This window comes from Perissodus microlepis, chromosome 12, assembly GCF_051167445.1.
Source record: "Perissodus microlepis isolate ML-2025 ecotype Zambia chromosome 12, ASM5116744v1, whole genome shotgun sequence".
NCBI classification, from domain to species: domain Eukaryota; kingdom Metazoa; phylum Chordata; class Actinopteri; order Cichliformes; family Cichlidae; genus Perissodus; species Perissodus microlepis.
The window spans coordinates 25,974,000-25,996,022 of NC_140472.1; the positions used below are offsets into that span (position 1 = coordinate 25,974,000).

Genomic DNA, 22,023 nt, shown 5'->3' on the forward strand with positions numbered 1-22,023 from the left:
AATAGATGCAAATATGTGAGTGCAGGCAGCTTCCTATAGTTCAGCAGGTGGTTATGTCTGTTTTATACGTGTACAAAAAGCAGAGGACTGTCTTTTATTGAAGAATGGTTGTAATTAGTTTATTCAGTGTTTTAAAGTTTCAGTAATAAGATTTTAAAAATTGCTCATTTTTATCATCAGAGTGAAGGCATGAAGAAAGATTTTTCCCTTTGGCTGTTTTCCCTGTCAAAGAGAATCAGTGAAAACATGAAACAGGAAGTACTTCCTCTTAGGCTTGTATGATGATTGGAGTTCTGATTAAATGTTTCAGTGGACCACAAGATTTTCAGATCATGAAGATGGCTAGAAGTTGAAATGGGTTATGTCCATGTTGTGATGATCGAGGACGCCAGAGGTTACACCAAGTCTACAACAGTACTTTTTTTAAGGAAAAAGGGAAAAGAAAACAAAATGTTTAGTCTTCTTATAAAAGGGAGCTAAATATATGGAAGTTTGTTTCTGACACCAAAATTATTTATTTAAAAAAATAAATTTGAAGGTATTTTTTTCAAAATGTAAGTTTCTCATTTAAACTTATAAGTTGAAATTTTGAGATGCATAACTCGAAATTTTGACTTGGACAGTAATAAATAATGAAATACTTTTTTTTTTTTTTTAAGTTTATTGTATTTTGGCAGATCTGATCTTCCATAAGAGCCATAAACTAGCATGAAGTTGCACATGCGTGGACAGAGTTTGACGTGGGACATTGTACTTTTGTGTCGTGCTTCCATTAAATTGGGGTTTCTGTTGAATAATGTCCTTGCCTTCTGCTCTGCTATTGTTGTCCACTTCTCATTCATCTCCTTACGCAGCGCGAACAAAGACACGTCAGCCTCGCCCTCTGATTGGCTCCCTGCCGGGGCCCCGCGACGCTGCTGTGCCGCGAGCTCCGCCACAACAGATGGACCTCTCGCGCTCTCCTCCTCCTACCAGCTTCTGGATGCACTGCTGCACGCGCCCCGCTGATTGTGTCCAACGGCAGAAGAACGAGCGACTTGCCCCAGGAGTTTTAACGGCTAACGCTCAGTTCAGGAGAAACGACTGGATAAACGACTGGAAGACGGAAGAAAAGGACCGAGGAGACCTATGTTAGGTGAGCCGTGAGAAGACTTCCAAAAGTCGGCACGAAGCAGACAGAGGGGTCGGTGTGGCTGAGTAGGCTGATCATGATGATGTGTCTGAGCGGTAGATGTGGCGATACGGGCTGGCTGCAGATGGATTCTTTGGTTGCCTGTATAAAAATGAAGTCTTAGTGTTTCGACAGCATCAAATGCAGGACGATTTGCAGATTTATTTATTTATTAAAAGCGCAGGGGACACACACAGACTAAAAACCTCGAATGTGAGGCATTTGTGAGGAAACATCAGGGCACCAAACATGATGCCCTAGCCTAAATCTTGAACAGCAAATGATAGGACTGGGTCTCTACCAGAGTGTGCATAAAGATGTGTCCTTAAAACGCGTTACATAACAAGAAAATAGGGCCGGATAGACGGAGGCAGTGCCAAAAAAAAGTGAATATTAATGTGCACTCACTTGCCAGTATATTGTAAACTGCAGTTTAATATATACCAGCAATAAATCCATCCACCATGGTGGTTTCTGGTGTTTTTAAAGTGTTTTGTTGACGTTTGATTTAAACTTTTGGGTGATTTTAAAGATGAAAAAGAAGAGGTTAGGCAGCAACGAATTCGTAAAATGATCACAAAGTTAGGTAAGCGTAAATCACAATGTAAACATTAAAATTAAATGTTTTCACAAATACTGGACCATATTTAGTTTTGGTAGCTAGTACCAGTCAACTTAAGGTTTCCCTTACTGATTTGTGTTGAGTTATTCTCTAAAATTTTGACCATTACAAATATCAAAATAGTCTTTTCAAGTTCCCATAGCCCTTTCTGACATCTCAAATGCTTTGACTGCCAGTTCATCTGGACGCTTTTATTTTTTTTGACACCATCTTAGGAAAGTTTTAGCCTGGTGTTTACGGCCCTTGCAATAGTCAATGTTTATGTGATCAGTGACAATCAATGACAACACAGCCCCAGTCTTCACCCAAACAATAACTAGATAAATACCCACACACATACACAATAGGCCATTGTTTGACATTTAAAGTTTTTTTCTCAGAAATTTGAGTTAATAAGTCAAATTTTAAAATAGTAATCCAAAATTATGACATGTGGGTGGTTAAAAAAAAACAAACTTCTATAACAGACTAGGCTGAAACAGAAAACTAATTTATTTTCCTTTTAACATCCCATCTTTCCTGCCGCAGTCTCCCTCTGTGCTCCTGCTTTGATATATAATTAAAATCTAGTGCCGCACACACATTTGTTCAGGAATCAGGAGGTGCAGTGATAATTGTGGTGTCACTTTTGAAGACACTTGGAACAACAATGGCAAACCTTAACTTTCTGAACCTCAAGGGGAGCAATTAAATGGACTATTAGTGACAGAGAACAAGAGAAGTGAAGGGGCATCCACACAGGAACGTGGTGATCAGAGTCCATAGAAAATCAGTAAGAAAACCATAAACCTAAAAAAAAAATTCAGGTAAAACTCTAACATTTCTGCCTTCCCTCTTTGCAATTTTTTCCAGAGCCGTCCTCTCGGCCAAAGCAGATCACTTGGGTTGCTGGTTTGGGCCCACAAGTTATATTTTTGATACCCGTGCACTGCATAATAGACATTAAATTGAGGCTGTCGAAGCTCTGATATATCCGATGATATTGATGTGCAGAGCTGGTGAGACTGTGATGTTTAAAGTGGACGTAAAACCAATTTGGTTTAAGTTTTGAACAAAGTGTCAGTGTGTGTTTCAGCTCTGAAAATGTAATTTCATTGTCTCTACTTTTGAAGTTACGAAAGACCAGAGTGCTGGAAAATTACACCAAATTAAAGAGCACCAAATTTATACCGAGCTCTATGTACTTTGAAGAACTGTAACTAGGAAAATATTTGTAGAATGGTTAAACTTTGCATGGCGTCATTATTTCACAAAAAAGTGGGTGTGCTTTGATTGACGGAGATGGGAATTTCTTCCAGATTTAATTGACTTTATGTGAAACAAACCAGCAGCTGATAAACTTTAGCTCTACCATCTGCCGAAAGGGAAGAAAAGCTCCGTCTTTATCTGGAATCTGGGAGCCATATTCGGATTCGAGTCATGCTTCACGGTGTTGTTTTTTTTGTTTTGTTTTTTTGACAAGCCCAGTAAGCCTAACAAGGAGCAGGAGAGACGAACAGACACACACACACATACACATACACATACACACACTATTTTTGGCTCAGTGTTGTGAACTAGTTTCGGGAGCTCAGATGTTTTTGGTGTTGCTATGACAATAATGACAATAGCAAGGCAGAGCAGTGGTAACGTGGAGGCTGAAGGCAGGGGAAGAGGACAGGAGCTATTCATCGAGCATTTCAGCCAAAGACATTGACGGAGGAGGTTCAGAGGGAGCAGGGCAAGAGGGCAGAAAACAAGCCGGGGGGGGGAGTCTGGAGGAAGTTGTGATCCTGGTTTGTAATAGTGTGTTAGATAGCCTCTAGTCTTTCACAAGGAAACATGAAGCAGCAAACTGTGAACAGAAAGCAGCGGAAAGCAGAGTTACTGTGGTACAAAAATGCGGAGGCAATGATGAGACATAAATATATATAGAAAGAGGGGGTAGATGGAGGCTGCGGGTTGACTGAGGTTGTAATGAGGCACGGGGGGATTTCAGACGGTCGATTAGCTCTACATTTGGACACAGAAGAGCACTCCGATCTGAAACAGGACTAGGTCAGCCGTGGGTCAGTCTGGCTAGATTTATATGCTGCTGGTTCTGCTATTGCAGCCACAGCATCCTGCAGAGCATTTCTACTAACACAAGAATCTCTTGTTATAACAGACAAAAGTGATCAATGGTTTGGAGATGTTTCAGTTAAACAGGGTAACTGCATCGAAATCTGGTCTCTGAGCATGTTATGGCCTGCTATTGTAGAGCTGCCTTATTTTGATAAAAAAAAATAACACGTGAGTACTCTGCAGTGGGCTGCTTATGATTATTTGGAGCTTTAGCTTTGCATTTCCATTACAGTCATATGTTTTGATACATTTATGGAGTTCTAAAACTAAAACAATATAAATTGTTCACTTTTTTTTGATAACTTGAAATGGAGCGAAAAAGGACAAAAAAAAACCTGTTAAACATTTTTAGACCTCTTTTGAAACTTTGAATCACATTTTTTGTTTGTGCAAATGAAACACATTAAAAGTAGACTAAAGTAATAATAAAGTTTATAAAATATAGCAGTCTAATAGTTTTACAATAGTAAAAGTGAATTTGAAGCCCAGCTGCTGATTAGTTTTTGCATCAGTTTAGCCATCGCTATCATAATTCAGCAAAATGAAAAGAGTAAGGTGCCAGGTAAACTAAAAATAAAATGTCTAAAGAATAAGTGTTGTTCATAGTAGAAGTGGGGTCAATTATCTAAAGCGACAGACAGTACCAAGGTGAAGAAGAGAGTGTAGCCAGGGTGCAGTGGGTAGAGATGAGTGATTAGAGTGAAAGGGAGGGTTTATAAGATGGTAGTGAGATGGACTATGATTATAGTTTGTAGAGAGTGACCCTGAAAAGAGTTGAAGATGCTCTCACTCCCAATGACTGACCAATGCTGTATTAATTTCTAATAATGTATTCATTATAAATGGATACTTAAGAAGGACAGCTTAGGTCGAGACAAAGTTGGAGAGGTAAGGCTGAGATGGATTGGACATGCAGAGGAGGGACAGCGAATACACTGAACAAAGGAAGGTGAATATGGAGCCTGCCAGGCAGAAGGAAAAGACCACAGAGAAGATGGATGCAGTGAAAGAGGACATGTAGAGGGGCAGGTGTGATACAGGAGGATGCTATAGGCAAGGTGAGATGGAAGCATCTGATCCACTTTGGCAACCACTAAAGAGAGCAGCCAAAAGAAGATCATTTGTATTCATCTAGTTTTTCATTTACAACCCCTGAATTAAATAATATGTTGCCTCGTATTAGATGATTGACACTGCTCTAAAATAACAGTGAAAAGAACAAAATGGGTGTCTCACCATGAATGAGCAGTGAGTATGGCTCACATTTTTAATGTTGCCCTCTCAGCAGCGTTAAAAGTGACATGTCTGAGTCAATCTTTTTCTCTGGAGCTTGAAGTCTCATGAAAGAAGGATCAATTTTGTTTTCAGATGCCAGTTTAGTTGGCATAAAGTTCACGTTAATCTCAGACAATTATGGCATTGTTTTTGTGTTGTCAGCTGGCCACATGTCCGTCGCAGACCGCTGCCTTTGACCGTGATAATAAAGGCTAATGTCTTCCATTGTGTAGGTCAGTGCTTAGCTTTTGAGCTCTTGACAGGGCTAATATAGGTGATGAAATATTGATAGCCCCTGGCTGATTGGCGTTAAATATTTAATTTGTCCACATTAACTGAGGCTTTTTATTTCAGAGATTGACAGCCTCATCTTATTTTATCAGCGCTGCGTGTTCAAGCTGCTTCTGTTTACACTAAACTGTGGAAGTATGTGCCTGATCCAAGAGTTTAAAGATTGATAACAGGGTGAGGCTCGTCCACGTGTGTGTAAGCGGATTATTCATTTGTGCTGCTTGAATTGAGGAAGTTTTAAGCTGTGTCAGGGCCTGTGTCGGCTTCCTGTGTGGCTGATTGAGTAAAGGAGGAAGTGATTTAACGGAAGGGGAGCACTTCCTTTTAACGTCCCCACTCTTCCCTGTCTGTTCGCAGTCACGTTCAGAAGAAAAGACCCTCTTGGATCACTGACACCTGAGGATACAAACAGAATCTACCTGCCTATAACTTTGGCTGCCTCTCCTCATAGGCAGCTTCTTCTCTGGTGACTCAACAACAACTCAGTCTTTACAACGGTAAGATCCATTGTTGTCTTATAATACATTTATATATATATATCTATTCTTAATATTTCATATTTTGTTGGCTGTTATGTTACAGAGGCACTGGCTATGTAACAGGAAGGTAGTTTAAACCGAGGCCTTTCAACTAATGTCCAAAATGGTTTTCGGTGTTTCGGCCTGTTTACAGTAAATCAAGTGTATTTAACGCTACTGTGGGGAGTATGCTGTAAACAGGGGTTAACTGTAACTAATTAGCAGTAAAACTACTTCAATGTTAACACAAAACAAAAAAGTCTACGGCAGGTATGGGTAAAGTACACACCTGGGGCTGGAATCAGCCTGCAGACCACCTCAGGTCACTCACAGATGCTCTAAAAGGAATATGAAAGGAGGCTACACATGCGTTTTCTTAAATATACATGAATCATACAAATTTAGAGTTTGTTGCAAATAACAATGGAGCAGTAATAAGCTGTGTCCAGTGAATTGCTTACCCAGTAGAAGGATTCAAACTCCACCGTCTTGTATTGTAGCTGGGCGTCCTTGTTCTGCTTCGTAGTCTCAGTTAGCTCACCCACTTGAACCATCTCTATGCCTCCAGCTCGCCGAGGCACTCCGCAGTAGAACAAGGACTACTGTCAAGGAGTCTCTGGGGACTGCCACAAAAGTGACCTGATCATCTTACGGGTAGAAAAACAAGAGACAGCAAGGGATGCAAAACAAACAGCAGAGGAATAGCAGCTGTAGGTATAGTTGTAATTTCGTAGGTCATCACTGTTGCATAGTGTGGACTTAAATGTTACTTAAATCTAACACAGTGTAGGTGTCTTGAAGAGTGAAGACTAAAGTGTGACCTGATGACAGATCTAAGTGTAAAGTCACACAGATATTGAAGCTGTATTGTCAGGTCATCATGAATGTCTAACCATTTTTTTTTGCAATCTCTGCCTTAAACAGGCGATCATTTAAACAAATAGGATTCATTCTCTTCAGAGGCTAAGCTGAGACCTGCAGTAAATGTTGTTTCAATTCAGTTGTGACTTATTGAAATATATCACTCTAGAAAAAAATCACGCACATTGCATGACAAAGCAGAGGTCTTTCTACATATAGAGGAAAATCCCCAGAAGAAAATGTGTTTTTAAGGTCTATGTCAGCATCAGTGATGACCCTGTGCAATCATATTATGTATTTTTTGTTATTATTATTAAGGTCAAAGGTTAAAAAACTATCATTCTTCATTGAAAGTTGTTCCAAAATGTCCTTTCTGCTTGTCTCAAAAACACAGGGTTTGGTTAGAGAACCAAAGAGAATTCTTATTTTAATTACTTTAAAAAAAGATGTTTCTTATAGCATGGGCTTGTTAAGTAACTATCATGAACTTTCTCTTTGGGGAATAACTTTTGTGGGCTAGGCCAGACGTCATCACTGATTTTAGACCTCAAAGAGTTAACCATTTTTTTAGGTGGGGTTACATTTAGTCAACCATAAAATGTGTTTTTGCTCATGAAATTGCTAAAACGGCAGCAAAATGCTCAATTTCGTGTTAAGTAAGGTGATTCATAGCAAAGATTCATTGCTTCATCTACATGCAAACTAATCTTGGTAAGTGCCTCTGACTCCAAAGGCCTATTTTGAGGAAAAACCCTGCAACAGTTGCATCTTTAATTTTTGGTCTTCATGTTCTGAGGAAAAACAAAAAGAAAAGAAAAGTGCTATATGGCAGATGAAGGCACATAATGTGTTTTGCCAGTAGCATGCTCAGAGATTAATGTTTAGGCAGCTGAAATAATTTGCAGCAGCAGGTGGTCCATGTGTCCTGCACCTGTCCTTCATCCGGAGGTTTTTATCCTGCCAAACTCACACAGAAACACTCGGTCACTCAGCGAAGAGGGAAGGAAAACTCTGCAGGGTGGTGGCAGAGTGCCATTTAAAACAGCTGCATGTGCAAATGTGCAGCGTTTGTTTATGTGAAAGAGCTCACAGGAAAGAGAAAATACATTGTAAGACGAAGAAGAGAATGAGGAGAGCAGCTGCTCCCCTCATTCACATAGTATACGTTTTGATTTAGTACAGGGACACAGTGGTGGTGGTTTAACTATCTTAAGGGAAGTAGTTGCCAGGAAAGCAGATATCATCTTCTTGTTATTGTTTACGGTCTGCAGCTCTGCCTCCTCCTCTTCCTGCAGTCACTCTGTCACTTCTGTTCTGTGCTCGCTGCTGGTCATGAGGAGTCATGAGACATTAACTCTGTGTGCCTTCTTTGTGTCTCAGCTCCTCTCATGCTCACTGAGAATGGATGATACACGGTACGGGGTTCAGATCGGAGAGAACAAGTTCGTCAGCAAGTAAGTCTTCCATCCCGCGCTGTTTCTCACATAAACAGACATATACATAAGTATGTTTATACAGATTATAAACTCACAGTAAGTGACAACAGGGAAACAAATGAGTAGCCTTTATTCATTTTTGGTATGTTTAAAAAAACATTAATTTAAAAAAGACGATGTGAAATAGGGATGTTTGTGGTTTTAAAGGTTTCAGCCTGTTAACTGTTTGCAGTGTTCATTATCTGAAATCTAGGTCTTTATTTATGACAACAAGTATCCCTAATACCAAACAAACTGTGTGATTTTTGGCTTTTGAAGTCTGACCAATCAGTTAATAAAAATGATAAATAATGCACACTGAAAACTATTAACATTTATTTTTCTCCATAACATAAAGTTACAGTTACTCCGCCTACATGCATATACGTTCACTTGTATTGTGAGACTCCTGTTTAGGGTTTCAGTATAGAGACATTGAAATATTAAGGGAACAGGACTTCACCTGGTCCTGAAACTGCTTGTCAGTTAATTGTCAAATTACATTTGACTTCTATAAGCATACAAGACACGATATCCTGCCAAGATGACTGAATAATAAACAGCAGTACACAGATCATGTTACCAGTCACTCACAGGGTTAACACAGAGACAGGAAATCACACACTTGCATCTACTGAAACCCCAAACCTCTCAACAGAAAGCCAAATCAACATTTTATTCACACAGCCAAAGATAAATGTCTTTTCCAAAGTTTTTAATGGTGGCTTTATTAAGCTGATGAGAAAACATCAATTGAAACTGAATCTCAGCCTTACCAAGAACAGACATTAAATGCTTCTCTTTAGACATGCTTCTTATCTTACTACACCAAGAAACTGCTACACCCACTTTCCTTCTTCCTCTGTCTGTACATTAAAAAAGAAATGAAAGCTAATGAAAGAAAGGACGGGATCTGAAAATTACACATTAATCTCAATTCTGTGACTTACTTTTAATCCTGATCTCATCTGGTTCTTATCTGGTGGGAAAGAACTTAAATGTAGTAGTGGCTATCAAGTAATGCTAATGGAGAATAAAAGGGTCACATAATGAATCAGGAATGTTGTGGAGGGCCGCACCAGCATTACACAGGAGGTGATATATTACTACATGGCTATATTACAACCTGCCCCTGCACAGTGGCATAGAATTGCTTTGTAGTAATAGTAATAGTTTTCTTTTTGTTTGCTCATCTCTCAGCTGCCTTCACCACAGAAACTAAGTGAAATCCAAAATTACCAAAGTGGTGATTAAGTGCCAGAAATATTGTCAGTGCAGTGACCTGTATCCAGTGATGTTAGCACCAACTGGTTTTCAGATATATTTGCGTCACTCCATTAGTGATGATGTTATGCATTTTTGGGATGCATAAAGATCCCCAAAATTTGATCTAGTGTTGTTAAAAGTGTTTTTACACTATGTTATAGAAATGTGTGCACGGTGCATGCAGAATTACAGCTGCAGGCACTACGAGGTGGTAAATCAGTGGGAATCTCCTTAAAACTTTGTTTCCTTCCAGTGATTTAACTACTTCTGTCTTCAGGTCAACAGTCCTGTCACATCTTAAAACTTACAACCTCTATTATGAAGGGCAGAATCTGCAGCTGCGGCACAGAGAGGTGAGTAATTGCATCTCTCTGTTTGTGTGTGTATGTACTCACATACAGTGTGAGTACAGAGTGAGTGAGTGAATGTGTTTAATCTTATTTTATTGTTTTAAATTTAAACAGAAGAACCTGAATGTGTCGAGGCTTCATCCCTGCTTTCACTTTTGCTCTTAATATATTTAATATAATATACCCCACCCATTTCACCCTATATCCCTAAGGAGTAACAACTGTCCAGTCTGTGTGTATTTACTGTATATGTGTGTTTGTGTATATTGATCAGTATTCGTGTCTTCCAACAGGAAGAAGAGGAACTGATTGTTGAGGGCTTGCTGAATATTTTTTGGGGCCTCCGGCGACCAATCAGGCTACAGATGCAGGATGACCACGAGCGAATCCGGCCGCCCCCCTCCTCCACGTCTTGGCACTCGGGTTGCAATCTGGACAGTCAAGGGTAAGAGCTCCAGACAGATCCAGTTACACCCCAGTGACCGGAAATGGTGATACAGAGAGGTCAGTGAGGGCAGATATAGATTTTATCTAGTTTGTCCAATGAAAGACAAGCAGGTATTTAATGTTTAAAAGTGTGTAATTAGGGTTTGAGATTTAAATCCATGGAAATAGAGTTTAATTCCTAAATAAGATACAAATTGGCAGCTTTCCATAAGTAAAAGTGAATCTTTTAAGCCACACTTCTGGTTTAATTGAGGATCTTACTCCAAGCTATTGCAAATCAGTCCATGTCAATAGGCTCTTAGTGCCATTTTCAGCGCTCCCATTTATCAAAAGAAGCTATTCTTGCTCCGAGGATAGCAGGCCCCACAGGCATAGAGCTGCCATTTGGACGTTAACATGAAAACAACAACAAAAAAACCCTCATAAGTAGCCAAATTGCTGTGAGATTCTTCTGAAATTTGCTTGATTATGACAGGAAACGTTGTCACAACTCCTAAATAAAAGAACAGCTGCACTGGCAAAGAGGAACAGCAGTCACAAGTTGAAACTAACCAACCCAGATATGACGTATGTTAAACAGCAGGTTAAAAATGGCAGCTACTACAGGAAACCTAATAATAAGACTCACCACTACAGTGAGGACAGACCAGCATGTCGATGGCATCACAAACACATACCAAAGTGAAAAAAGAAAAACTGGTGTTCTCAAGAAAATCTCACAAACTAATCGAGATCTCCCTCTAGATTCATACATGGTGTGGAGGGAGTTTTAGTTCAGCTGTGCAGACCTGGACTGCTCTTAAACTTAATGGCTTTACAGTTTCTTTTATATATGAAAGATTCTAGTGGCTGTTAGTCCACACTAAGATCAATATCAGGATAATAGTTTTTTGAGAAACTGCAGTTTATGGTCATAAATACATGATGGGAGTTATCATTTGAAGGTGCAGTTTTTATCTGAAAAAATATTTTTAGCTGTATGTTTACAGTTTTGACAGTTTGCAGTTCTTCTCCTTCACCCCATAAATGTACTCTCTCCTGTTCCCTGTTTGAAGTTCTCCCACCACCACAGATGGTCAACACACTCAGCAGAGCTCGCCCACAGTGGAAGTGACGCCACCTGACAGCCAACCAGAGGACAACGGTGTGACTGAAGAGGAGGCAGAAGGTAAATTTTGGACTTTCGTTTTATACATTTATATTTTAAGACTTCAGTCATTTAGATTTTAAATATTTCAAGTTGTATCTACATGGTTATAAATAACCAATAAAGTAAGAGTAAAATATTAACCCAAAGGTGTAAATTAGAACAAAAAAAGCCAGTACAAGTGTGAGTGTAAGTAAGAGAAATATGTAGAGGTATTCAGATTATTACACGAGCCATGGTAGAGCTTCAACTTTTACTTTGATTTCAAAGTCTAAAGGAAAATCTTTTTAGTTCCATCTGATATATTTCCTATCTAAAAAGGAAATATCAGAACCACCGTGCCACCATGGTTAACGCCGTTGCCGCACAGCAAGAAGGTCCGGAGTTTAATTCCGCCATCAGGCCAGGGTCTTTTTGTGTGAAGTTTGCATGTTCTTCCCGTGTTTGTGTGGGTTCCCTCCGGGTACTCCGGCTTCCTCCCACCGTCCAAAGATGTGCAGTTTGTGGGGAAAGGTTCATTGATTAGTCTAAATTGCCCATAGGTGTGAATGCGGGAGTGAATGTAAGCGCGAATGGTTGTCTGTCTCTGTGTGTTAGCCCTGCGACAGACTGGCGACCTGTCCAGGGCGTACCCCGCCTCTTGCCCTATGACAGCTGGGATAGGCTCCTGCACCCCCTGTGACTCTGAAAAGGATAAGCGGATGGATGGATAGATAGATTTATCTTATTTTGAACGTGTTTGCTCACACTTCTTTCAGTATTTATAGATTTTTTTGAGCTGTTTCTCAGTTTTTTGCTACTTGTTCTTTTGGTTTTACTCATTTGAACTGTACATTACTCTGTTGGCTATAATGAGGATCGAGTAAGCAGCCTCAAACATCAGTCATTTACTAAGAATATTTTGTTTTTAAACTGGCTGCATCTTGGCGAAAAAAAGTTGGATCGCATTGAGATGAAATGAAATTAGCTATAAACACATTTTTAATTAAAAATAAAATTTGCACATTAAAGCGAAAGACAAAATCTGTTTACAGTTCTGTGTAAGTGATGTTTATTTCTAAAACTATGGTTTTCTTTCACTATTTTGTGATCTTAGCTTAGGGCTAAATGAAAATGTTAAGAATACTGAATAATAATCAGTAATTTAAGGTGGTTCAACATTTGATTTGACAGAGGACAGTGAGAGCTCCGCTCAGCTCCTCAGGACAAAGAGCGATGCCGGGGTCTTAAGGAGAGGCCAGCGAAGGTCGCCAAGTGACCAGAGGAAAATCCGACGCCATCGATTCTCCATCAATGGACACTTCTACAACCATAAAGTAAAACTTTTAAAAACTTACAGAATAATTAAATAAAATTCATTAGGTTAGTTCATTTATGTGACGCTTTAAAGCAAATGATTTGGGAACAGGTTTTAGTTACATTTTTCTTGAGAAAATGTGTTTAAAAGTGAAAAGAGTAAAAGTTTTAGCTTCAACAATTTTATCTGAACCTAAATTAATATTTAAAATATTAATATTCAAAATGTTTTTCCATTTCATCCTCAGACAGCAGTGTTTACGCCTGCTTACGGGTCGGTGACTAACGTTCGCATCAACAGCTGTATGACCACGCCGCAGGTGCTACGAGTTCTCCTTAACAAGTTCAAAATCGAAAACAGCCCAGATGATTTTGCACTCTATCTGGTCCATGCTAGTGGAGGTGAGTTAAGACTTTAGCCGTAGTCCACTAATTTTATTTTATCTAATTTTATCATCTACTTTTAGACTTTTAGTTTTATTACTTTTAAAGTTGGAAGTTTTTGCATTATTCCTGGTGGTGCAATCAAATCTGAACTAAAGCTACAACACAGAGCTTCTCTATAAAGCTTCGTAGCTGAAAATGCTACGTCAAGATGAACAGAATCAACCTTTTGGGTCTCTATAAAGCTTATAATTTATTTTTATTTTTTTAGAGGCTATGATATTTGGAAACTCAACACAGAATCTGTGTTGTCATTATTCCATGTCTGTTCACTCACTGGGTTTTCTGAGCTGAAAGAAACACATTGCAGTCAGTAATCAAACAGCAATTAGCAGAAGTGTAACTGAAAAGTAATGATGCTTTCAAAATGATGATGAAGATGTTTGATGAGATTGCAGATTATGTTGTGGTAACAAATGGCAAACTACCCCACACACAACTGAGTGCTCTTGCTGTTTGTTTTTGATTAAGTTCTGCATCAGATCCAGCTGTAAAGTCTGAATGTCAGTGTTAAATTATTCATGAACTATTGGCTATGTGGATTACAAATATGGATATGTGTCATGTAGCCCAAAGGCAAACAATGTGAGTGAGGACATTGTGTATAAAATGTGTTATTGTTATTAATCCATCACTCCATGTATGTTCTGGCGTTTCAGAGCGAGTGAAACTGAAGCGGACTGACTATCCTATGTTGCTGAGAGTCATGCAGGGACCATGTGAGCAAGTCTGCAAAATATTCCTCATGGAAGAAGATCTCGGAGAAGAAGTCACATATGATGTAAATCACCATTTTCTTTTTTCATAGCTATAAATGAACGTGTATTAATTATTTTACAGTTACTTTTTCCTTGTAAAACGAATAAAGTATACGCACAAGTATTTGCACTTGTGTTTCCAATATTCAATTATCTTTTCGGATTTGGCCTTAAAATTCTCTTTGCTTCCACAAGGTGGCGCAGTATATCAAGTTTGAGATGCCTGTCCTCCAGAGTTTCATCACCAAGCTAAAGGAAGAGGAGGACAGAGAGGTGCAGAAACTCAGGAGAAGGTATAAGAAATACATTTTTAATCTGTCCTGGCATTCAGTAAACATACTCTTAACATCTTTAACTTTTATGAGCTGCAATAAATATGAAAAGTGGAGGCCTATAAGCTATTTTTAAACTATTTGTAGCCCACCACCTGCCCCCAGTCTAATGTGGATGTGCATGTGTTTTTATTGGCTCTTAAAAAAAATCCTCAGATTTGGTCTTCCTCTGCCTTCATACTTGCAGGTATAACTATATTCGGAATATAATCGAGAAGCAGCTCCAGTGTCTTCCAGAGGGGGCAAAGTGTATGTGATCTGCTCATGGTAGGGCCCCCTAACCCCACACCAAACTGTCACCACAGCTGCCAAGCCGTGACCAAGAGAATGACCAAGAATCAGCTGACAAGAGCAACAAGTACATGTTTCACCAACTGTCCTCCCTCAGCACATCCCACAATCAGTCAGCCCACAGTTTGCTCTTTCGTGCACTTGTTGAGTGTGACCATCTCTGTGATACTGAGAGTCATGGCAACACACACACTTTTTTTTTCTTTGATTTTCTTTACCATGAACAGAGCACTCGGACAAACGTCTCCTGTTTGTGTTTTTTAACCTTTTTTTAGTCTGTTAGCCTGCAAGATGAGGCTAAAATGTAACCCGTCTTCTGCCTTCGCTGCAGGAAATATTCAAAATCGTTTTAAAGCACAAATGTCATCTTATAGTGACTATATAGGTTTCTCCAAGCACAAAACACACAAAGTTGGTGGGATACTTTGAAGCTGATGTAAGCATTTAGGACCTTTTTCATTTCATTGATGTGAAATCTTTTTATTGCCACTGCAGGCTGTGACTGTGATAATGCAGTTACACACAGTATTTGGCATTTTACGTGTAGGCAGCATGTAAGACTGAGAATCACAGGGAACAACCATCCTGTAAATGTGGAGTGGTCTGACGGTGACAAAAATTAACCTTACATATTTCATTAAATTTAATGCATAAAAAGCCCAAGTGAAAGAGTATGGAGAAGTGATTCCTGCATATCAAGCCCCCAAAACTTCAACTGCCGTGTTTATGTTTGGTGGCACCGGTCTTTGTCCTGCTTACTGAGTTTTAAATGAGATCTGGTGACATTGAAGCCAAACTCTCAGCATGAAGTTAGATCCAGAAGTTCCCCAAAATAACAGACTATTCCTTGGAATAATGCAACTTTTTTTGAGCTACTTGTTTTGTTCATACACACATTAATGTCTTACTCTAAAGGTTTGCCTGACGTTAACTAGATTGCACAAAATCTTCATGTTTTGTTTTCATTTTGGTTTAGTTTTTTTTTTTTTAGTTTTTTGACATCTACATCCAGCAGAGACAAGAAGCACAAAACGATAATCCCACAAGACTGTGAATTTTACGGAGAATGTTTTTAAACGTACGAACGAGCATTTCTAAGCAGTGCGGTTTGCCTCCACGTGTACAGCACTTTGTCTCCTTCCGCCTGACAGTTCAGTATTTCTGACACGCAGTGGACGACGCCCCGAAGATTGTGTGAGAGCATGCATGTTGTGTTTTTAGTGACTCCTAAGACTTGCCTGCTTTTGTATTGTGTCTTTTACAAAGTAAAGAAGAAATTTTAGCCTTTAAAGTGTTAACTCTTGCCACTACTTTGTGGAAGTTTTCGTACAATGTTTGTTATTTAATAAAAAATTTGTCTGGGGAAAATGAATTTGTAGTTCTCATCCGTTTTTGTTGCAGTCACTGTTACCTAACGATGCTGAATTCGTTTGCAGTGGCAGATGATGGCAGAAGCTTCGGGAGAGCTCGCTGAACGTTCTGGTTTGTTTACTCAGAGAGTGAAATAATTCAGATAAAATTAGAAACGCAAATGTTAAGCCCGCGCTCTCAGGTATTTATGCGTGATGTCGGCAGCACCAGCAGCTTACTGCACAGTCAGCCAATGAGGTGATTGAGATTGTCTGACGGATAACAGGCTGGCCCTGAAACATACTTTCCCACAGACAAGAAGAGGAGTCTGAGCTGTGAACATCACTTTTGGCTTCAGCTTCCCAAGAGGAATACCATCCAAATCTCCGCCACACAAAAAAATATTAATTTCGCAAGTAAGACTTTTTTATTTCTATTTTTTTCTCTTTTTTCTTCATGTTACTAATTTATATCAAAATGTGGGATGTTTATTGTATGAGGCTCAGTGAGTTAAAGCCTTTTGTTCTTATTTCTGGGATATTTAAAAAAAATATTTGCACAGATCAGAGCTTATATCTAGAAAGTGTAGCTGTAATCTGAGAGTCACTGGATTATTCTCAAACTAATTGACCCAGTGTAATTATAGCTCGAGTTACCTTGTAAGAGGACACAGATTAGAGAGTGTACACTGTCTGTTGACAGAGCCAATGGTCATATAATCAGTGGTGAGACATGTATTTCATTTCTTTGTAAAAGAATTAGTAGTACTATACAAAGTAATGTAATATAAAAGTTGCATACAGCGTGCAAAGACTGTGGTATCTGTCAAATCCTAATTCTCAAGCAACACATGGTAGTACTAATTACAATTAATATGAATGCATCTCAAGGTACAAACAAGGATTATAATAAATAAGTCAAATCTAAGTTCTCTTTTAATCATGGATACTTAATAATAATATATAAAACCAACCTGGATTTATAGACTGAATGGTTGATAAAAGAGAATTTAAGTGGAGCGGATTAAACTTTGCTTTAAATTGGATTTAAAGTTTGAAAAACAGACGTAGTTATGATTCAGTGATAGCGATCCTTATTAGTGGATTGGTGTTATCGATGCTCTAATATGTGAGCTGTCCTTCAGTGACGCAGTTGGTCAAGGTGAAACTGCTGTAGGCGTTTTAAATACTGGAGAGTATTTCTTAAAACTCTATAACATACTTATTAAAATGATCTATTTAAATCCTCATCCAGAGAAGACGTAATTAAAATAAAGCTGGTGAATAAAAGTAAAAAGTACAATATTTCTTTTTAAAATGTGTCAGAGTGCATGTGCAAAGTAGCATTAAAAAACCCACTCAATGTAGTCATGCATACATCAAAAGTGTACAGATTTGAGTAAATGTTTTGACGCAAGCGTATTTCTGCCACAGAAAAACAGAAATTGCCACCCAATTTTATCTCAATATTTCAACATGATTCAATATTTCAAGTTGAGTTATTAAAATTTTGAGATACTTTTTAGTGGCACAAACAAGTCACTAACTCTAATGTTAGTCCTCATGTTCACCTCATTACTGAGATTATTATTAGATACAGGACCTGCTTAGACTTCACAGTACTTAAAAATACACTTGTCCTACCACACTGTATATAAAGTACAATCTTCACTAGTATTTTGTTAGTACAGATTATAGCAGTGACATACTTAATGCAAGATGTTTTTACTAGGTTTCTGTTTTTTTGGAGTTTACATAATTTAATGTTGGATATTTTATAATAATATATCAATAATATTGTATTTATGGTACATAGCCTACACCTAAACCTCATATATAAATGTAGCCTGGATGTTTGTTAATACATTATTTTTATGGCCTGTGTCATCTTTCTCTAATTCTTTTTACATGGTTATCTTATGTCTTAGCCTGTCCATAATTTGGGATTAGGTCAAAAATAGTCAGATTTCAGAATTAAGAAAATATGAATTCCATCCCAACAAAAACGAGCTAATCCATAGATTTAGAAACAGACCCCATCTACAGGATCCTAACTGAGGTGCATTAGAAAATATGAGTCTGATCTGATCCCTTGTCTGCTTCAGCACTCATGCCACAGTGCTTGTGTAAGATTTGTTTCTCAAAGCTGGATTAAGAGCAGTGATCTGTGCTGTTCCTAATTCATCAGCAGTGTAATAATACCACACAGCAGGACTAAAGCTGCACTGAGAACATCTCATCAGTGTGTTTGTGTGAGTTCAAGAACCTTTCCATTTTATATAATGTATAAAGTATAGTTTAAAAAAAATAAATTGCTTTAAGTACTCACCAGTAATTCAAGTAGTAATAATGCAAATAAATATTTTCTCTTTAAATAATTTAAAAGAAATCCTTGGTTGGTACTTGTTGGGTAATTATTTTACTATGTATGATCTAAAACAGCAACAGCAGAAACAAAAATTAGATTTTCCTGTTTATAATAACAAAATGAATACATAATTTTTTAAATGCCAATGACAGAACAAAGCTGAGCAAAAAAATTAACAACACAACTGAAAGATGATGTAACATGTAATAGAAGTAAAAGCGATTACTAATGAAGTTCATTAACCTCATTAACCAATTCAGTCCTAATAAAGTTTCTATAATCTTATTTTGACAGGATGAAAATCACGTTGGAAATGCACAAACTTTCCACAGTGGCCCTCTGTGTGCTGCTCCTGGCCACACTGTTACCCGGCTCCGAGGCCCGCCGTGGACGTGGAGGTGGTGGGTTCAGCCGAGGAGGAGGAGGCTACAGCCGGGGGTGGGGAGGTCAGCCCTACAGACCACCGCCTGTCCAGAGCAGTGGCCCCAGTGCCGGGAAAGTAGCTGGGGCAGCTGCTGCAGGAGCAATAGGAGGATCCATGCTCGGCTCTGCCTTGAGCCGTCCTGGGTATGGGTATGGGTATGGCGGAGGATTCGGAGGATACGGTGGATATGGAGGGTATGGAGGAGGTTATGGATACCCACGATACGGAGGTGGTTACGGCTATGGCCCCCGCCCTGGCTATGAGCCAGAGGGCTCTGGTGATGTGGAGTACTACACCGGAGCATCCAGTGGCCCAATCTACAACAGCATCATTGTTGTCATTGGCTCCCTAATGTCCCTGCTCATGGGCCACTGGGTGGCATTCATGTAGCGCTGGAGACGAAGCTGAGATTTACAAACACACCAGAAAAAACCCTCCTTTCAAAAATAACCCATCCTACTGTAAAGGGGACATTTTTAAAGTCACAGTTCACTTGAAATTTGAGTTTTCAGAAATAAAAACCTGTTGCCAATTTGTTTTATGGACACTTCAGTGACCCTGCGTGAGGACAATAAGAGGAGTTTGACTTATCAATGTGACACCATTACGCTGAATATGAAAACACGCGGTCAAAAATCATTATTAAAGTCACGAAATGTAATCTGATTTGATGTGATGTTGCTATCCTGTCCCATTTTCGACTTCTTTTAATGTGGCCACTGTTTTTATACATATGGTGATGACTACAGTCTGTAAAGATAGAGCAGGAATTAATTAGATCTGTTTTAAGTTAAGTCTACCTCAAGGAACAGTGTCAGGATTAGATGTTAATGTCATTTTCTAATTACCAAATTTAAATATTTTTTTCATTGTGTTGCGAAATCAGTTTCACCCCGGTTCTTTTTTTTATTCCTTGGCCATCCAGAGACGGCACCGGACTCAGTAGTCATTTTCACAAAAACCTTTATTCATCTTGTTAAGCATGCATCTTCTAGAAGGGGAGACGTGCAAGGCCGGTGTCCCTCTGCAGATCTTCCACTCCTTTGTTTGTTACAGTCAGCTTTATAGAAGTGACCCCATCATAAAACCCCCATGGTGTGCTGCAAACTCTGTGTCTGTGTGTGTGTGCGCGTACCCATGTGTCTATGTGAGTGCACGTACCTGTGTGTATGTGTGAGTGCACGTGAGTGAGTGTGCATGTAGGTGTGGGTGCGTCGTAACACTCAAAGCACTGTGTGTGTCTCTGTGTAAATTCCTCTACACAACATAGAAAACAGAGTTAACATATTACAAACACTGAGACCCCCACTCTGCATCCACTGGGCCATTGGCCTCTTGTTGTCTTACATTTACATTTACATTTAAGGTGGAGAGTCTCCTGCAAGCCTACTTCTAAGTTTATAACAATTATGAGTTTTTATTAAAGGTACAAGCATCAGCAACCCCCAACTGTAGCTTCCTGTCTCCTTTTATGACAGCAGACCCCCAGTGTCAATAAATTCCTTTCCCTCTAAACAATTACACACACTCTCAGGCTACAGCTAAGCCAAACTGAAACACAGACAAATCCTTCCTTATTCCTCTGATCTAAACAAATTTAACACATATTATAATAATTATTTTCTTGTACTCACAATTGTTACATAATTTTGCCTATGCTGTATATAGGTTATATTTTTAAGTATTGCTTTCATTGACATATTTGCATAATTAAATGTTTTATGATCATTTGTAGATTTTTATTAAAGAATGTTCTTTAATATTTAATACTGTTATGAATGTAAAATAAATGTGTGATATAGCTTCGTGTTGACATTTATTCTCCATGCTAACCGCATCATTTTAGATTATTATTAAGCCTTAGGAACCTTTGTAATCCTTTTCAGACTGACGTCAGTGACTTTGTTTCTCATTTGTTCTTGGGTTTCTTTAGATTGTGATATGAAGCATTGTGTTATGAGGGCAATAATCGGGGCTAAGTGTGGCTAGTGAAACTGAACTGAGCTTTCCAAAAAAAAAAATGTGGTTAATCAAAGTTAATTTATAATCTAACAAGGAGAGGCAATTACTTTTTCACATGGTTTCAGGTCGTTTGAACAGCTTTTTTCTTCCTAATAAAAGAAATCATCATTTACAAACTGCATTTTGCATTTACTCAGGTTTCTTTGTCTAATATAAAAATTGATTTGATTATCTGAAACATTTAAGTGTAAAAATCAAGATAGTGCACTTATTTAAGTTATGTCTGGTATTTTGTGTACCAACACACTGGACCTACAGTTATAAAATCAATAAAAGGTCAACGTGCAGACGGCCAGCTTTAATTTGAAATGCTTAACAAGAATATTGCATTAACCTTTATGGAGCCGCAGCCATTTTTATACACGATGCCCTATTTTCAGGGGTTCATATTTAATTTGAGCTGATAAGTGTTTGCTAGTTCTTAATTATTTCTGTAATGAAGCAGGTTAAAGGTCTGACAAGGGATTTAAATGTGGCATTGAGGGAATCGGTACAAGTAAAATAGACCATTCTTTACAAAGCAAGTCTATCAGAGAGACCGGGACCATTAGGGGGGGCCAAATCACACAGTTTGATACATTTGTTAGGGATCATTGAATGTCTGGAAATCTACAGACTAATACGGAGCTGAATGATCACATGATCCTTTAAATGGGAAAGAAAAACCCATCACAACATCTAGCTTAGTGTAGCATATTACCCAACACAATAATGGTGTGGAGGAGGCCTGGGGTCCGTTCTTCGTACCTCGCTTACTACATCCAAGATCAAATGACACATCCAAGATCAAATCATCGCGCCAACTTTAAGCTCGCTATTCCGGTTCTCCGAACACACCTGTTGTTGACGATTAGTACAGCTGGATGAAGTAATGTGAGATCACTGGGTGGCTTAAAAGGGGCTACGCATCGATAGTAGAAACATTGATCGGCAACCCTTTGATTGGTCGGCGAAAATGTCGAAGGAGCGCGCTCAGTATTTTTCGGCAGCAGAGCAAGAACTCTTGATTGAGGGATTTCAGGAGTTTCAGAGTTTAATTAAAACGCAAGGGAACACTGCAAAGGCTGCAAAAGCAAGGAGAGAGGGCTGGCAGAAAGTTGCTGACAAATTAAACTCACAAGTAATTTAATAACAACAATAATAATAATGGATTGGATTCATATAGCGCTTTTCAAGGCACCCAAAGCGCTTTACAATGCCACTATTCATTCAC

At 38.8% G+C, this 22,023-nt stretch overlaps 2 protein-coding genes across 2 annotated transcripts; both read left to right on the forward strand.

Annotated features, from left to right (window-relative positions):
- Positions 1 to 714: 714 nt before the first annotated feature.
- On the forward strand, positions 715 to 16,019 carry rassf2b (Ras association domain family member 2b). The gene is made up of 11 exons (XM_084947194.1): positions 715 to 1,135; positions 5,820 to 5,959; positions 8,222 to 8,295; positions 9,860 to 9,935; positions 10,226 to 10,377; positions 11,435 to 11,547; positions 12,700 to 12,842; positions 13,071 to 13,224; positions 13,926 to 14,047; positions 14,220 to 14,317; positions 14,544 to 16,019. The coding sequence occupies exons 3-11, from the start codon at positions 8,243 to 8,245 to the stop codon at positions 14,611 to 14,613; spliced, it is 981 nt and encodes a 326-aa protein (XP_084803320.1). The 5' UTR covers positions 715 to 1,135; positions 5,820 to 5,959; positions 8,222 to 8,242; the 3' UTR covers positions 14,614 to 16,019.
- Positions 16,020 to 16,127: 108 nt separating this feature from the next.
- On the forward strand, positions 16,128 to 20,955 carry prnpa (prion protein a (Kanno blood group)). Its single transcript, XM_084947195.1, has 2 exons — positions 16,128 to 16,413; positions 18,659 to 20,955. The coding sequence occupies exon 2, from the start codon at positions 18,660 to 18,662 to the stop codon at positions 19,176 to 19,178; it is 519 nt and encodes a 172-aa protein (XP_084803321.1). The 5' UTR covers positions 16,128 to 16,413; position 18,659; the 3' UTR covers positions 19,179 to 20,955.
- The last annotated feature ends 1,068 nt before the right edge of the window (positions 20,956 to 22,023 follow it).